We start from the raw sequence: 14,229 nt of genomic DNA on the forward strand, positions 1-14,229 counted from the left end.
GCTCAGCGTGGATCTGTTGGTTGGCTAGGTCGTCTTGTGACGATGGTATTTGAACCTCTCCGCTTGATGTTAGCCAATCGCCTCCGCCGTACGTGGTTTGTGTAGCTAGCTGTGATGATGCTTCCGGCAGCGTAGCTAATCGGTTGGGTCGCGTAAATTGGGCGGGCTGCGTTCCACTTCCGATTCCAAATGCCTCGTTGATGGCGGGTTCTTAGGTCTATATCCGGCAATATTATATCTTGTAAGCTAATTTATTTGTTATCTTCTTTACTAATTTAGGATAAGTGTTCTATTGCTTAAGTTAGCTCTGTAATATTTCGGTAACTATTAATCCCGCTCATCCCCAAATACAATTTTCCTGAGCAACTCCTCCTCCCCACTTCTGTGTACAAGCTCCTCAAAAGCCCCCACCCCCTTCCCGCTCAACAACTCCCTCGGTGATCCAAACTCCACTGCTCTCCCTTCACCCATCACAATTATGCGGTCGAAGTCCGCGATTGTGCTGAGCCGATGCGCGATCACAATAAGAGTACTGTTCCTGAACTCATCTCTAATGCTAGCTTGGATGAGCTCATCGGTCGCCTTATCCACTGCGGAAGTAGCTTCGTCTAGGACAAGTATCTTCGGGTGTGACAGGATGGCGCGAGCTAGACAGAGTAGCTGGCGCTGGCCCTGAGAGAGATTTTGACCGCTCTCTGAGATGTGGTTGTCGAGAGACGAGAAAGGGTTCACATTTTGCCTACTATCACTCTCTGGTACACCTTGCTGTGGAGAGATCAGGTGGACCCTTTGCAGCGCTTCTTGCAGTCTTTCATCAGAGTGTTCCTCGAATGGGTCCAAATTCGAGCGGACGGTGCCGGAGAAGAGCACCGGGTCTTGAGGAATGATCGCCAAGCGGCTTCGCAGGAGCCTGAGCTTGATGCTTGATATGTCGATGCCGTCAATAACGATCTTCCCTTCTCGAGCTTCTAGGAAACGAAAGAGAGCAAGCGTAAAAGACGATTTGCCCGCTCCAGTCCGCCCCACGATCCCAATCCGTTCGTTCGGCTCGATCGTGAAGCTGAGTTCCCTCAGCACCGGGGGTAAGTCTGGCGCATATCCAATGACGAGGTCTTCTACCTCAAGGCGACCTTCTGCTGGCCAAGCAGCGGGGACATCGGCGCCGTCTTGACTCTCGATTTCCAACTCGGAGTACTCCACCACTCTTTCAGTAGCATTCATGCCCAACTCCACAGTGCTATACTGCCTCAGAACCCACATCACAGCCATGGAATATTGGAGCGTAAAGGTCAACGCAAACCCGGCGAGTGGTGCTCCGAGAGACTTCATCGACACCAACAGCAATGCCATGGCGGTGCTGAAAGCTGCTCCAAGCAGTCCTAGTCGAAATACTAACCACTGGTTGAAAACCCACATGTACCACAGAGAGCTCCCGTAGTTATCGATCTTTGCAAACATGTCCGCGATGTACACATCAGTCTTTGAAAAGGCACGGATGGTGCTCACACCAGCCAGAGCGCTGCCGAAAAGGTCGAAGATAGGTGATTTCGTAACACTCTCCAACCGTTTCGTTTCACGAGCACCTTCCAAGAAATGAAGAGCAAATCGACTGTTGACACCAATGAGCATTGCCGCAAAGAAAGCCATATATGGTGAGACCATGATCCTGTGAAACCTTAGCGTTGCGAATGGATATATATCATGCAAGGCTCAGTTCATGAGAGTCCTCGGAGTCGCTCAATCATAAGTAATGACTACGAAGAACAAGAGCTTACCCAGCGATCGTTATACCAATCACCCGCAACGCATAGTTGATCACCATTGCAACTGCCGTACTCATTTCGGAGTCAATGACTCGAAAGTCGGTTGTAAATCTGTTCAGCACTCTGCCAATGGGAACAGTATCGAGCCATCTGATTGGTGCGCGCAGAACTGCATGCGTAAAGTCGTGGAACAAGACTCGGCTTGCTATAGTTGACGCTTTGAAGACGACATAATATCTTACAGCGCCCTCAACGCATAGCAACAGAGAGATGCCGATATAGACTATGAGATAATATCGCAGGTCTGGGTCGAGGTCCACAGCCTTCAATGGCCGAGTCGTGATATTGTAGCTAGGAGCATTTCTCGAAAGTCCCGTGATCATGGCTTTTGGACTGTAACTGTCGGTCCACATTGCCAGCCACAAGTACTGTCCGTAGAAAGTGTGTTAGCATTCCACTTCAAAAGGCTTCAGTTATTCTTGAAGACAAGGCTTTTGATATCCTCGAGAAAGTAGAGTCACACACCTGACCAAGGAGTCCGGCTTCAAAAATAGCGAAAGCCAGGACGATAATAGCCCAGAACCAGAAGCCACCTCCAGCGGACATGTAGCGCCGGTAGACGGCCCAGGAGATACGCCCACGCATGGTCGTCTCGTCTTCCACAAACTTCTTGGGGATAGCTTTCGGTCCGACGGAAAGCCCTCCGTCATCAATTTTGTCCGACCTTGCGCTGATCGTAGAATGTCGCCGTCTTTCGGCTCCATGGCTGCCGTTCAATCGTCCCTCAGTTTTTGCCGACGATGAGGCTCGTCGATGTTCATGTATGGGAAGATTAGGAAATGTATCACCATCTTCGGTATCAGAAACAGCATCTTCTTCATCTTTCAGGATTTCGTCCAGCTTGCCCCTTGCCCGAAGTTCCTCCACTAAGCCGGCTTGGTCGACCGTACCTTTGTTTAAGTGGACTGAGTACTTCGTTCTGGGAAGACACAAGCTTGCATGATGCGTGACAATGATTCTCGTTCGGTTCTGGCCGAGCTCCCCCGCGATGGCGTTTTCTAGCAAGTGGAGACCCACATGAGCATCTACGGCACTGAAAATATCATCCATGATGAGGGTCCCTGCGCGTGAGTAAAGCGCTCGAGCGAGTGTAATCCTCCAGCGTTGACCACCGCTAAGATTGATGCCGTGGGCGCCAATTTCTGTCATGTCTCCGTCGGAAAGAAGGAGAAGATCTTGGTGTAACGCACAGGCAGATAATACCTTTTGATAGCGGCTCTCATCGAAAGGTAAGCCGAAAAGGACATTGTCCCTGAAGGTACGATTCTCAATCCAGGGTTGCTGACTGACGAAGGCAACAGCTGGCTTTATAATCCAATTAGATGATGTAGCTGTTCCATCATACCTATCATTCAGCGGAGGCGATGTGGGAACAGTAACTGTGCCCTCCAAGATCTCAACCTCACCAAGAATAGCAGCGAGCAAAAGACTTTTTCCAGATCCAGTCTTTCCAGAGATTACACTGAGCTCATTGGCTGGGAACGAGATGTTGATATTCTTGAGAATGAAGGTTTGGTCGTCTACATCCTTGTCTGATGGCCACGCAACGCTCGCGTTGGAAAAGGATATGCAATCCCCATTGACAGTGTTATTAGTTTTCTCCGGAGCATTAAGGTATCTTTCAATTCGTTCAAGGCTAATCCATGCATTGATTACGTTCGTAGTGAGCTCCGGAATCCAAGACATTGTGGCCTGCAGTTGACCCAATAAGCTGATGGTGGTGAAGGCAACAGACGCGGAAAGAGTTCCATAAATTATTGCGTACACTGAGATAGATATGGAAGATAGGATCACGGGTCCAGTGAGCCAGGAAAAGATGAGGACAACATCTGCTCGAAAACCAGTCCATATGGCATCGAGTTCGAGATTGCGAACGGCCATGATCTTAGCCTGCCAACGGTCTTCTTGAGCAGAAAGTTTTATCTGACGTATGCCAGCTAAGGTCTCGTTTAAGATTGCCAATTTTCGGTCCCTGGCTTTCATAAGATCGTCCTGTTCAATGTGAGAATTTGTCGAACACACTTTCACTAGATGAAATCCAAGTGACCCAACGCAGAGGGAACCACACATAGGCCTGGGGCAATCGTCGATATTGGTGAAACATCAGAACGTACCTGCGCATTGGTATACTTTCGAACAAAATACCCGGTGATCGGAAAGATCACCAGTTGCCCTGCCATACCCGCGAGTAACGGTCGCCATCTAGAACCCAAGCATGTATTAGCGACCTCGGGTCTATGTTGGTATCTCAGTTTTGAAAGAGCTTACCCAATGAGAAGAGCAAGGAATGTAAGAGACATAGCCATTTTGAGAATGGTTAGGAGGAAGAAATTTTGGTAAATTGCGGTTTCTGAGATTCTCGCGGCATCGAACCCGACTAGATTTATCGTTCCCTGTCGAGTTTTCTGGACGTATTCTGTTTGATCATCTTGTGGCCCAGACTCTGGATTCTTGTCGGAATCTCCACTTTGGATTTTCGTGGCTGTGTCTTCCTTCTCTGCCCCTTTGACGTCTTTGCGCCTCATAGATTTTGAGAATATCAGCGCCATGAGCTGAATCCGCATCGGCACGAAGACGAATGCGCGGCTTGAGTACCTTGGAATAGCATGGTCAGACAAGGTGGAGCACGCTGGAAGGTCCCACTCACCACATATAGGTCTCACCCAAAGTATTAAGCAGCAGAAAGAAACCCAATCCGACAGCCCAAGAGAGGGAAGACACGCTTGCGGCTGCTCCGGGCGATTGGGCTTCGAGAGATCGCAATAGTTTGTACAGAGAGATTTGAGGCATGAACTCGAGCACGGCAAGGATCATTGTGATTAGATGCTGCCACAAGATAGCAGGTCCATGTGCCATGATGACAAGCTTTGCGAGTTTTGCCGTGCGTTTTTCTTCATTGAAAGAGTCATGCAACTCTTTGGCTCTTGTATTATGGTCCATTGTAGGCAGATCATCTACGGCCAGTTTCTGATGTGATACGATGAATGTTAAGAGCGAGTTTACCCATGAGAACGTCATGTGACTCAGTGCCGACACTGTCCACTGTCGATCCACGATTTTGCCTTCGTGGAAGACGTCGGGCCGGCGAGGAAACGTGAGACAAACGAGGAAACCGAGGGCAAATAATAGCAGATTCGCTAAGAGAAGTTCCCGTTTATGAGAGGAAGTGTTCCAGATATTATGCCGCAGGAAGACGGTTGAGAGTAGCACAGCTTGTTCGAGAGCTCCTAAGAAAGCGAACCTGTATCGCTTCACTGGATCATGAGTTAGAGCAATAGCGACAGCCTGGGTAAAGAAGATTGCCTAGGATGTGGTTAGCTTGAACCACAATTTGCATCTTGAATTCAACGACAAGACGAGTCTTGGGCGAGAGGACGCAACGCGTACGACCTGAAGTGACGCAGTTGGAGAACCGGCATCGCTGTGTGCGGAAGGAGACAGCTGTGAGGAGCTTGAAGCCCAGTGAGGTCGGCATTCGAGAGAAAGAAGGCGAAAAATAACGGGCGACTCACATAGGCTGAAAAGTTCAGCCATTCTGCCACTACGTGCTCCAATTCGCTGCTCGATGCCGTCCGCGTGTCCAATACCGCGAGTGTGAGGGATAGGGCTGCCGCGGCAATGGACGAGAGCAACAGGACGGCGCGCTGCAGTTTACACGAGGAGAAGTCTCGTTGGCTTTCCACTGTCGCACTCCCATCGTTGTCGACGTAGAGATTGTTGTTACCAGGCCACGTGAGGTTGTTCTTGACGCGGGTGAGGTTTTCGAGACTCGGGACAGTTGCGATCGCCACGAAGGCAAGGGCTAGCGTAGCAACTACCAGCTCCCAGGACACCATGGTGGATAGAACTCGACGGTGCTGAGCTTGTGTACTGCAAAAGTGAATTTACACATCTTTTTAATGTGGTTTTTCTGGTTGCGCCCTTTTCCGTAACGCAATAATGGATGACTCAAACGAACAATGCCGCCAAGAGGCAACCCGGACCAGTTAGGTAGGTGCATGCACTGTTGATCTGCAGGCCTCCGGGCACAGAATCACAATTTTTCAATGAGGTGAGTGAAATTCTATATTGCTGTTGAGGGCAAATGACAGCCATGCTCATGGTCTAAACAGATCTCTGCAGAACACTAAGATGCACACAATTCAAAAAATCAAAAATCTATGTCCATTTCCAGGGTATTGATTTCAAACCAAAACGTTCCACCGGGTATACTCGTCTAAGCGTTGGGTGGGTAAGCTCATGCCCATTTCCCCAGTAGAGCCATTATGCCTGCATCTTGTTAGCAATGAGCAACGTTTAGTATTGAGTGGAGTTGCTTACCTGCACCTACACACATCAACCCAAACGCACTTAGAACAACCTTGATAGGCGCCTTCTGCATGTACGGGCTGAACATGAATTCGTGCGCCATAAGCTCGACTAAGCCAGTGTAGATCAAGATCCCGGCGCTGATGGAGTCGAAGACACCATTGACAATCAAGGTCGTTTGGGACCCTGGCGGGTATGATTTGCGCACCGCGAGGCCGATGGCAATGGCAATGGGCGTCGATAGCCCATACCCAATCCCGAGGATGTAGGGCGTCCACCGCTTAGAGTTTGGCCACGGTACGGTAGCAAGTCGCGAGCCAAGACCAAGGCCTTCAAATGTTTGGTGGAATACTAATACGACATAAAGGGTCCTGAACTCCGCGCCAGAGACCGCCAGTGTCAGGCCGATAAAGATTGAGTGGAAGATGACGCCAAACTCGAGGATAAAGATTGCGGTCAACTGAGCTTCGTACGACTCCGGCGCCAAGCCCTTCTGTTGCCAGTCAGGCTCGACATCAGCGTTGTCAGTGTGTTCGCGCGCGTGGCCTAGATGGTCCTCTCCAGGGGCGTGGTGGTTGGAAGTGGGACTGAGGGTTCCGTCTTCCTTTCGCGCTTCTAGGATGCTCAGTTCATCCCCGTGACTGCTGCCACGAGTCTGAACGACGTCGTGGCTATGAGCGTGTCCGTCGGAGTCGTGACTGTGAGCTCCTCCAAAGTTTCCATATCGCATGGTCATCAGTTCGAGGAAGAACAGGACGATGATGGTCATGAGTACTATGCCCTCAACCCAGTCATAGCTGGTAATGGGACCGGTCAGACACGGATTTGTGAGAGCCTCATTGGCAGGAGCCAGCAACTAGGCCGAGTCAGGAGTGATGAGAGCAAGCAGAGGAAGTAGCAGACTTACATGAATGAAGGCAGTGGCAACGATAATGCCAGAGCCAAAGTATTTGGTAACGAAAAAGGCCCAGTCGGGCACGCCGAGGCCTCTGTGCCGATGAGCGTAGACCGGAAAGGTTGCACCTGGTGAATAGCATTAGTGAAAGGGCGTAACATGGGCTCGGCAGACACCTTACCCATGAGCGATCCAAGGAGGATCACGAAGACGGCGGAAACACGCAGGCCTATCCTGCCGTCGAACTCGTTCGAGGTGTCGCAATGGCCCGGGGTTCCGATGAGATCGTCGTCACTTTGCTGGCGGGCCACGAGGCGGGCGACGTCGTGGGCAAAGTCCATGGCGCTGGGTGGGCGGTACAGGACGGCGCACGGCGTACCACGGTAGACAATCACAGGCGACACAAAAGGCTGCACTGGCGGTGGTGGCACGGGTGGGCGCTTGAGGATATAGACAGATGCAGGGGACGAGTGCCGCGGAGGGCTGCAGCGAGAGTAATTGAAGGCGCGACTGATGAGCACCCTGATGAGTTTTTTGCTGGCCCGTCAGCAAGCATCAAGCGCAAGAGTGCGGCGGCGGAGACAGCTGCAGCGCTTGGGGGAGCGTGGCTCATGCCGGCAAGGACAAATGGCAGCTTGGTGTTGAGTACCATGATGTCCACCACCGCGGGCAGCCTGCGTTCCCAGCGTGGCCGTTTGTCGCATAACTCCAGGGACCTGAAGGCCATTGCTGGGCCAGAGCAGCAGACAACTGGCACAAAGACGCCTTGTAGTCTGCTCTGGATTGAAGGGTGCCACAAGGCCTTTCCAAGGTCCCGAAGCCAGAGGGTAGTTCTCGAACTCGGCTGCGTGCTTCTAGCGAAGGGCGTCGTTTTCTTTCGTCAGCACGCCAGGATGCCCTCCCCTGTCGCGCCAGCCTTCGACTCGGCTTTGCTTCACCGGGCCCGCAATCTTCAGCCTCGTCGGCGACATGCCACTTCGCCCCGCCAAGACAGGACTGAGAACTGAGAGACACCCGAGCAGGGTGCTCCTGTGTTTCTCGTCTATCCTTCCACGCAGGGCATAGGAAAAGTGGCACTCCATTCTAGAGCAAGCTGTCTCCTATCTGCCACTGTCTGGGGTGCTTTAACGAGTTTCCACCCAGTCCAAGGCGAAAGGGGGGTTCTATCTCATTCGGATTCCCGAAATGCATTGGAGTACCCCAAGCAGTGGCAGACAGCTGTACACCCGGGCAGAGCACTTGGTGAGTGTGTCCACCAGACTGGCAGACATTTGCGATGATTGGGAAAAGGCCCGGTGGGAAGGCTCCAGGACGAGTTCTACCAAGTACTTTGTTAGCTAACACGCACAGAGAACAGGGCGACGAAGGCTCAACTGCGTCCCAACTCGTACCATCTTAATCTCCGAAGTAGAGGCTCCATTGTATAAGAGCGGCCATATCCAATCTTAGAAGGCCTCTTACAAAGTGCAACTCCGCCATCAGTGGCTAGGACCCAAGAAACCCAAATGCGGGGAAGACGCGTGACGGCCAGGAACGTCATCGAGATCGGAGATCTGCCGCCATGGCAATCTCGACAATCTGCTCCCGTCATCGACAGCGCCGCAACGTTGGACTTAGCGCGAGTCGTGATGGAGAAGTGCTTGGCCGCCAGCGAGCTTGATCCGAGCCTCTCTTCTGTGCTATCATACACAGCTCGAGCATCTACATGAACGGCGCGGAGCCGAATTCCACCAGCTCCCGAGCTAGTAAAGTAGTGTGAGAGGCTCCGTGAAGACTCCTCGCCACTCATCCAATGAAATCAACACGGTTAGCCAGACGCGGCGGCCAGAGTCACAAGCTCTCTTACATGACGTACAAGATACTCGCATCTATAAGCTCTTTCCGAGCAATGCCTGCCGCTAGTAGCTACCTCCCCACTGCATCATTCCTGCTTCTCCGCAGCTGCCTAAAGTTCCTCCCTTTATAAAGGCTGTGCACCCTCGCGCGGGCTGTCTCTAACCCAAATTCTTTCTCCTTAATTAACCTCAGCATCATGATTGATCCCATCCAAGCCATGAAGACTAGCGTTGCTCCAATCCCCAGCGTCGTCCCAGACCGCCCCGAGTACCAGCACGTCCACGAATCTGGCTCACGGACACTATGGGTCGTCTTCGTGATCATGATCATTGCCTCCATAGCATTTGCGGGCATGTCCTGGCGGGTCCCTGTGGTACGGTCCCATCATTCGGCATTGGCCTCGCTGTCCAGCACTAACATCACCAATAGTCTAAACGGCTCTACTACGTTTTGACAACCATGATCACCATCTTCGCTTCCATATCGTACTTCGCAATGGCAACCGGCCATGGTATCAGCTACAACCACATCCGGGTCCGCGAATCTCACCACCATGTCCCCGACACTTTCCACGACGTCTACCGCCAGGTCTTCTGGGCCCGATACGTTGATTGGAGCGTTACCACGCCGCTCCTCCTCATCGACCTTGGCCTTCTCGCCGGTCTCAACGGCGCACACTTGCTCATGGCTGTTGTTGCCGATGTCATTATGATCCTTACGGGCCTCTTCGCTGCCTTTGGCTCCGAGGGAACGCCTCAGAAGTGGGGTTGGTACACCATTGCCTGCATTGCATATCTGGTCGTTGTCTGGCATCTAGCTATTAATGGGCGCGTTACTTCGAAGGCCAAGGGCTCTAAGGTTGGAAAGTTCTTCATCGCGATTGCAGGTTTCACTGTCATCATCTGGACTCTCTATCCAATTGTCTGGGGCATTTCGGTAAGTGGTCTCCACGGTTTGCTCTGCATCTTGAAATGTACTAAATATGATTACAGGATGGCTCTCGCAAGATGTCTGTAGACTCGGAGATCATCGCCTACGCTGTTCTGGATATTCTTGCCAAGCCAGTGTTCGGCGCCTGGCTCTTGATCACCCATGCCAGATTGCCAGAGACAGACATCGACCTTGGCGGGTTTTGGTCCAATGGCCTCGGCGGCGAGGGTGCGCTTCGTCTCAATGATGAGGACGGTGCCTGAATGTCGGTCACGGCCTAGAGGACCCGGGCTTTTCCCTTAGCACAGACTGGAAAAAGTAAAAGCAGTTTCTGATTGATACAGCGTTGAGGGGGCTTAGTGTTTGGAGTGTTTACTCTCTTCATACTGGCCATAAGGTTTACAGATTAATTGTGCAATGAATATTAAGTATGCTTACGCGTCTCCCATCAACATAAGAAGCGAGAGTAATAACATCACTCGCACGTGTCTTAAATTGGGATCCAGGAGCATATTCTCATAAGTGTCCTAGTTCACGGCTTCAAGCTGTGGATATATTGTTGTGCCATAGTGAGCAGGGTAACACACCACTGTAAGTCTTGTAGATGGCTCGGCTGATCTGTACAACCCAAGCGAGGTCCCCCCTTACCTAGAAATTGAAATCCTGACGCGCGTGTAGACAGCTTCTATGGAGTAAGTACCTATAATTCGATCTCTATTTGAAGGTTACAGTGATAAGCTATAAGCCTGTGCACACTCGTTTACCACTACTTGGGATACTCCTATAAACTTTTAAAAGCTAGGTTTGTTGTCAATGCTCCCAAAAGAACCAGACTAATGGCCTGATACTGTACCAAAGGCCGGCCAGACCTTCCAACCTTGGTTAAGAAAACGACTGTTTTCATCGCTCCTTGCTCGTCTTGAACGCTCCCGATACATCAGAAAGCAGAGACCATACATCACTAGCTGTGAAGATTCTCAAGCAGCTTATATCACGCAATGAAGAGAAGCCTGCTCGTTGCCTCCATGGCGCTGCTCGGGCTTGCGTAAGTCGACGCTGCTGCAAGTACCGGAAAAGGCTCTAATCATGCACAGGTGGCCTTCGCCTCTCCCAGACGCAGACTCCACGTGTACGATTACCACCAGGAAGAGGCCATCCTTTGAGACCAACTGCACTTTTTACGCTAAGACAAAGACATGGACTCGATACATCGACTGCGGTGGATGTGCGCTTACAACAAAGTACTACGGCCTTGGACTTGTAAGTGTACTATTGGAGTGCTGTATCTAGACCTTTGGGCTGATAGCTGACCCTCATGCACAGCCCTGCCGAGCATCTACGACTATTGAAGGCGTCGCCCATGTGACTGAGACTTCTTGCGAAGCGTCTAGGCCAACGGAGCTGATGGATGGCGTTGCATCAGTCACGCCCACTCCTACGCCTCAGGCGGAACTCACGCCAGAGGACAAGCCTTCAACCACGGCCGCGTCTCCAGCTCCCACGTGCACCCAATTCGTGTTCCCCAAGATGATGGACGAGAACTTCACCGAGGGCGTATGCCATGAGTACCCGGGCACGTCAACAACAACCACATATACGGACTGTGGAGGCTGCGCGTTGGAGACGTTTGCCTTTGGGCCTGGCCCGGTACTGACCCCTTGCACGGCGACGGTGACGGAGGAATACTGGTCAGTCATGACAGAGACCGCGTGCGAGACGTCTGGGTTGCTATAAGTCCTTATGTTGCTCATTTCATAGGGTACATAGGATATCGCTAGTCTTTTAGAGGAGACACGTCTCGTGCATTGATGCTGTTTGTTTGTAAGCTCTTGAACTGAACCGTGTGGTTGGCCAGGCATGCCAGGCAATCGAAACCTTGGAAGTGTCTCTGTTTCTAAGCACGTATTCCTGGCGCGGTCACAGTCGGGATGACCTGGAGTGAATGTCACGCCGATCGCGAGACGTCACCTGGCACGGGCCGAATGGTGGTTGGCCGCGCGACGCCGCTTGCAGGGCGGGAGTGGCTTGTTTCCCCCGCAGGTGCCCAGGTGGTAGAGGAGCTGCCCCGGTGGACAGCACGTCTCACCACCAGCCAGCTCCCAGCTACAACCACTGATGCCATAAAGCCTTCTCTCGCTCGTAATCTCCACCACCTTCTCCCACACCACCCGCGCCGCCAAACTCAAAGCGACAACCCTCAACATGGCTGAAGAAGCTTCGCCCATCGACCACACCCCCATCTCACCCGTCCGTGCCGGTGTCCTTCGCCGCAACTCGCTCGAGAAGCACTTGCAGCATCGTCCGGAAGCTCAGGATCTGAAGAATAGACATATCCTGCTGGATACTACGGCTGCACCGTATGTTTACCTCTAGCGTGCAAACCCTCATGTGTGCTGCCTTTCTGAACAAAGAACACTGGCTGACCGAGCTTTTGGGTGACAGGGCGCTGCAGTCCAAGGCGCTGGAGCTCGAGCGACAGCGTGCGACTGACAATCTGAAGAAGGGACTGTCTCAGAGGCCCGAGAGAGACGAGCTGGTTGAGCGTACGTACTACTTCTCGCCTGCATTGCCCCCCGATTCCCCCGAATCTGACCTGTTGTATACGCTTCAAACCTCATTCTGACACTCTTCGCGATCACAGGCAACATCCTCCCAGACTCGAACGCTGCCCCTGCTCTTCAAGGCCATCAACGCGAACTTGAGCGCCATATGCGTGCGAACAGCCTCGAGAAGGGCCTGCAAGGAAGGCCCAAACCGGAGGATTTGGTGAAGCAGGGCATTCTGGAAGGTACATAGCCTGCTACAATCATACCCGCTGTTTTACTGGCTTTACCTTGCCATTCATGCTGCTGAAACAGTAACTGACTTCATGTAGAGGATGAAATCCCTGTCAAGGACGCCTAGAGCCTCGCCGACGTCGAGCGATCACGAAGTAGCAAACATCTCATCTGTACATGAGTGAGCATTCGGCCAGAGCGGCGTCTGTAAACAACATGGTCAGATACCCGAGTCAACATTCATTTTGGGATAAATGAGATGAGGAATCAAGGAGCCTGGACTTGCGGCATGCATCTACGGAGCACGAGCAGTTGAACCATTCTCCTTGAGGCCACTACAGAATGTGCTAGTGCTCGAAGCCGTGGCTAGCTTACGTGTACCCAATGGCAAACTGTTATGGTATATTGTGAGTTGTGCCAGCGCGTGCACGGATAAAGTACTTTGGTTTTCATGTGAGTGCGTGCGTGTCCGCAGATGGTCAGAATATATGATCAATGGCTATTTGAATGTTTCAATTTCAACTGGGACCCAGCTTTCTACCATGCGGCACAGGGCTTTGATCGCTGCCGACAGTCTGAAGGTGGGCTAATCAAGCTTCACTCGAAGCTTATATATTGGACGAGCTTAATTACCACCCCCCTTTTCTCTTGCCATAACCCGCCCTGAATTTAGCTTAGCTCCGGCCCGCAACAACTTTGTCCCACCAATTCGAAGCTTTAAATCTGCAACACCACGAGAGTGAACTAATAGCTATATACCAGCCTGCCACCTGCCATTATATTTAGAACAGAACGTGCCTAGATAGCGAAGCATTTAGACTAAATAGCTTGCTATTATGCCAGGGCCTTAACTATAAACTACCTCCTTAGGAGTAGATAGAGGCCCTTTCCAGAAAGGTAGTAGACCTTATGCTCTCCTCTATAAATGCGTGGCAGTCCTAGTGGCACAGGGCTAGAGGGGTATAGTAGGTGGTGAGGTCACGCGGGTTAACGTAGATTCCGTATTAAAGCCTAGTGGTTCTGCTTCTAATTGGTGAGACAAAGTTGTTACAGGCCGGAGCTAAGCTAAATCTAGGGGGGGTTTTATAGCAAGAGAAAAGGGGGGTGATACGAAGAGAAAGGGGGGTGATACGGAGAGAAAAGGGGGGTGGTAATTAAGCTCGTCCTATATATTTCTCCTTGCTATCATATAATCTATTAACTTACTACGCAAAATATCTGAATACATTCATCGGCTCGTTCGTTATCTTGTCACAGGAGACAAGCAAAACGAGTTCAGCAAATCATAAAAGCCCTAAACCCAATTTAGGACTCCACATGAATAGACTCGAGAAGCATATTAAATATCAGGGCCCTTTGGTTGATTGTCACGCTAGGCACGAAAAAAGTGGCACACTCATCAAGTACTCTGCCCGTGTGTACACCTGTTTACCACTGCAGGAAGTGTTATAACAAGTTTCCACATAGCCCAAGGTGAAGAGCATTTATCTTCTTTAAATTCCTGAAAATACATTGAAGCAACCCAAGTAGTGGCAGACAGGTGTACACATGAGACAGCTTGTTCTAGAATTAGTGTGCCGCCTTTTCCATGCCCCGCTTGATTGTTTAGGGGCCTGTGAACCGACGGAGGCGGGGCTTATGATTAATCTTTACTATCGTG

General features: G+C 51.4%; 6 protein-coding genes across 6 annotated transcripts; 4 read left to right on the plus strand and 2 right to left on the minus strand.

Moving 5' to 3' along the window:
* Positions 1-241: 241 nt before the first annotated feature.
* Positions 242-5,659, minus strand: BDZ99DRAFT_566600 (ATP-dependent bile acid permease; the record flags this gene model as incomplete). The annotated part of the gene is made up of 7 exons (XM_033727600.1): positions 242-1,666; positions 1,776-2,191; positions 2,289-3,815; positions 3,938-4,025; positions 4,092-4,418; positions 4,471-5,126; positions 5,336-5,659. 7 exons carry the CDS (start codon positions 5,657-5,659, stop codon positions 328-330), a joined length of 4,677 nt encoding a protein of 1,558 aa, XP_033581605.1. The 3' UTR covers positions 242-327.
* A 265-nt stretch (positions 5,660-5,924) lies between these two features.
* On the minus strand, positions 5,925-7,502 carry BDZ99DRAFT_566601 (membrane zinc transporter). The gene is made up of 4 exons (XM_033727601.1): positions 7,208-7,502; positions 7,039-7,154; positions 6,144-6,987; positions 5,925-6,092 (listed from the first exon to the last, which is right to left on the minus strand). The coding sequence occupies exons 1-4, from the start codon at positions 7,365-7,367 to the stop codon at positions 6,061-6,063; spliced, it is 1,152 nt and encodes a 383-aa protein (XP_033581606.1). The 5' UTR covers positions 7,368-7,502; the 3' UTR covers positions 5,925-6,060.
* A 1,438-nt stretch (positions 7,503-8,940) lies between these two features.
* BDZ99DRAFT_494584 (family A G protein-coupled receptor-like protein) lies at positions 8,941-10,436 on the plus strand. The gene is made up of 3 exons (XM_033723321.1): positions 8,941-9,235; positions 9,292-9,798; positions 9,855-10,436. Exons 1-3 carry the CDS (start codon positions 9,059-9,061, stop codon positions 10,053-10,055), a joined length of 885 nt encoding a protein of 294 aa, XP_033581607.1. The 5' UTR covers positions 8,941-9,058; the 3' UTR covers positions 10,056-10,436.
* Positions 10,437-10,542: 106 nt separating this feature from the next.
* BDZ99DRAFT_458642 (uncharacterized protein) lies at positions 10,543-11,604 on the plus strand. Its single transcript, XM_033718959.1, has 3 exons — positions 10,543-10,837; positions 10,887-11,052; positions 11,116-11,604. The coding sequence occupies exons 1-3, from the start codon at positions 10,791-10,793 to the stop codon at positions 11,524-11,526; spliced, it is 624 nt and encodes a 207-aa protein (XP_033581608.1). The 5' UTR covers positions 10,543-10,790; the 3' UTR covers positions 11,527-11,604.
* A 390-nt stretch (positions 11,605-11,994) lies between these two features.
* BDZ99DRAFT_485288 (uncharacterized protein) lies at positions 11,995-12,696 on the plus strand (the record flags this gene model as incomplete). Its single annotated transcript, XM_033722699.1, has 4 exons — positions 11,995-12,149; positions 12,235-12,335; positions 12,434-12,580; positions 12,668-12,696. 4 exons carry the CDS (start codon positions 11,995-11,997, stop codon positions 12,694-12,696), a joined length of 432 nt encoding a protein of 143 aa, XP_033581609.1.
* Positions 12,697-12,804: 108 nt separating this feature from the next.
* Positions 12,805-13,464, plus strand: BDZ99DRAFT_181586 (uncharacterized protein). Its single transcript, XM_033713059.1, has 3 exons — positions 12,805-12,919; positions 12,991-13,150; positions 13,248-13,464. Exons 1-3 carry the CDS (start codon positions 12,912-12,914, stop codon positions 13,353-13,355), a joined length of 276 nt encoding a protein of 91 aa, XP_033581610.1. The 5' UTR covers positions 12,805-12,911; the 3' UTR covers positions 13,356-13,464.
* The last annotated feature ends 765 nt before the right edge of the window (positions 13,465-14,229 follow it).

This window comes from Mytilinidion resinicola (assembly GCF_010093595.1).
Source record: "Mytilinidion resinicola strain CBS 304.34 unplaced genomic scaffold BDZ99scaffold_3, whole genome shotgun sequence".
In the NCBI taxonomy this organism is placed as follows: Eukaryota; Fungi; Ascomycota; class Dothideomycetes; order Mytilinidiales; family Mytilinidiaceae; genus Mytilinidion; species Mytilinidion resinicola.

What these genes read in the sequence shown, in the direction of transcription:
- BDZ99DRAFT_566601 (XM_033727601.1), bottom strand. Translation starts at nt 7,367, where the DNA reads ATGGACTTTGCCCACGACGTCGCCCGCCTCGTGGCCCGCCAGCAAAGT. An exon ending in CCTCCTTGGATCGCTCATGG is followed by an intron (nt 7,155 to 7,207) that starts GTAAGGTGTCTG and finishes GCTATTCACCAG; the next exon opens with GTGCAACCTTTCCGGTCTAC. An exon ending in TTGCCACTGCCTTCATTCAT is followed by an intron (nt 6,988 to 7,038) that starts GTAAGTCTGCTA and finishes GACTCGGCCTAG; the next exon opens with TTGCTGGCTCCTGCCAATGA.
- BDZ99DRAFT_494584 (XM_033723321.1), top strand. Translation starts at nt 9,059, where the DNA reads ATGATTGATCCCATCCAAGCCATGAAGACTAGCGTTGCTCCAATCCCC. An exon ending in TGTCCTGGCGGGTCCCTGTG is followed by an intron (nt 9,236 to 9,291) that starts GTACGGTCCCAT and finishes CATCACCAATAG; the next exon opens with TCTAAACGGCTCTACTACGT. An exon ending in CAATTGTCTGGGGCATTTCG is followed by an intron (nt 9,799 to 9,854) that starts GTAAGTGGTCTC and finishes ATATGATTACAG; the next exon opens with GATGGCTCTCGCAAGATGTC.
- BDZ99DRAFT_458642 (XM_033718959.1), top strand. Translation starts at nt 10,791, where the DNA reads ATGAAGAGAAGCCTGCTCGTTGCCTCCATGGCGCTGCTCGGGCTTGC. An exon ending in ATGGCGCTGCTCGGGCTTGC is followed by an intron (nt 10,838 to 10,886) that starts GTAAGTCGACGC and finishes AATCATGCACAG; the next exon opens with GTGGCCTTCGCCTCTCCCAG. An exon ending in AGTACTACGGCCTTGGACTT is followed by an intron (nt 11,053 to 11,115) that starts GTAAGTGTACTA and finishes CCTCATGCACAG; the next exon opens with CCCTGCCGAGCATCTACGAC.
- BDZ99DRAFT_181586 (XM_033713059.1), top strand. An exon ending in TCGCTGCCGACAGTCTGAAG is followed by an intron (nt 13,151 to 13,247) that starts GTGGGCTAATCA and finishes AATTTAGCTTAG; the next exon opens with CTCCGGCCCGCAACAACTTT.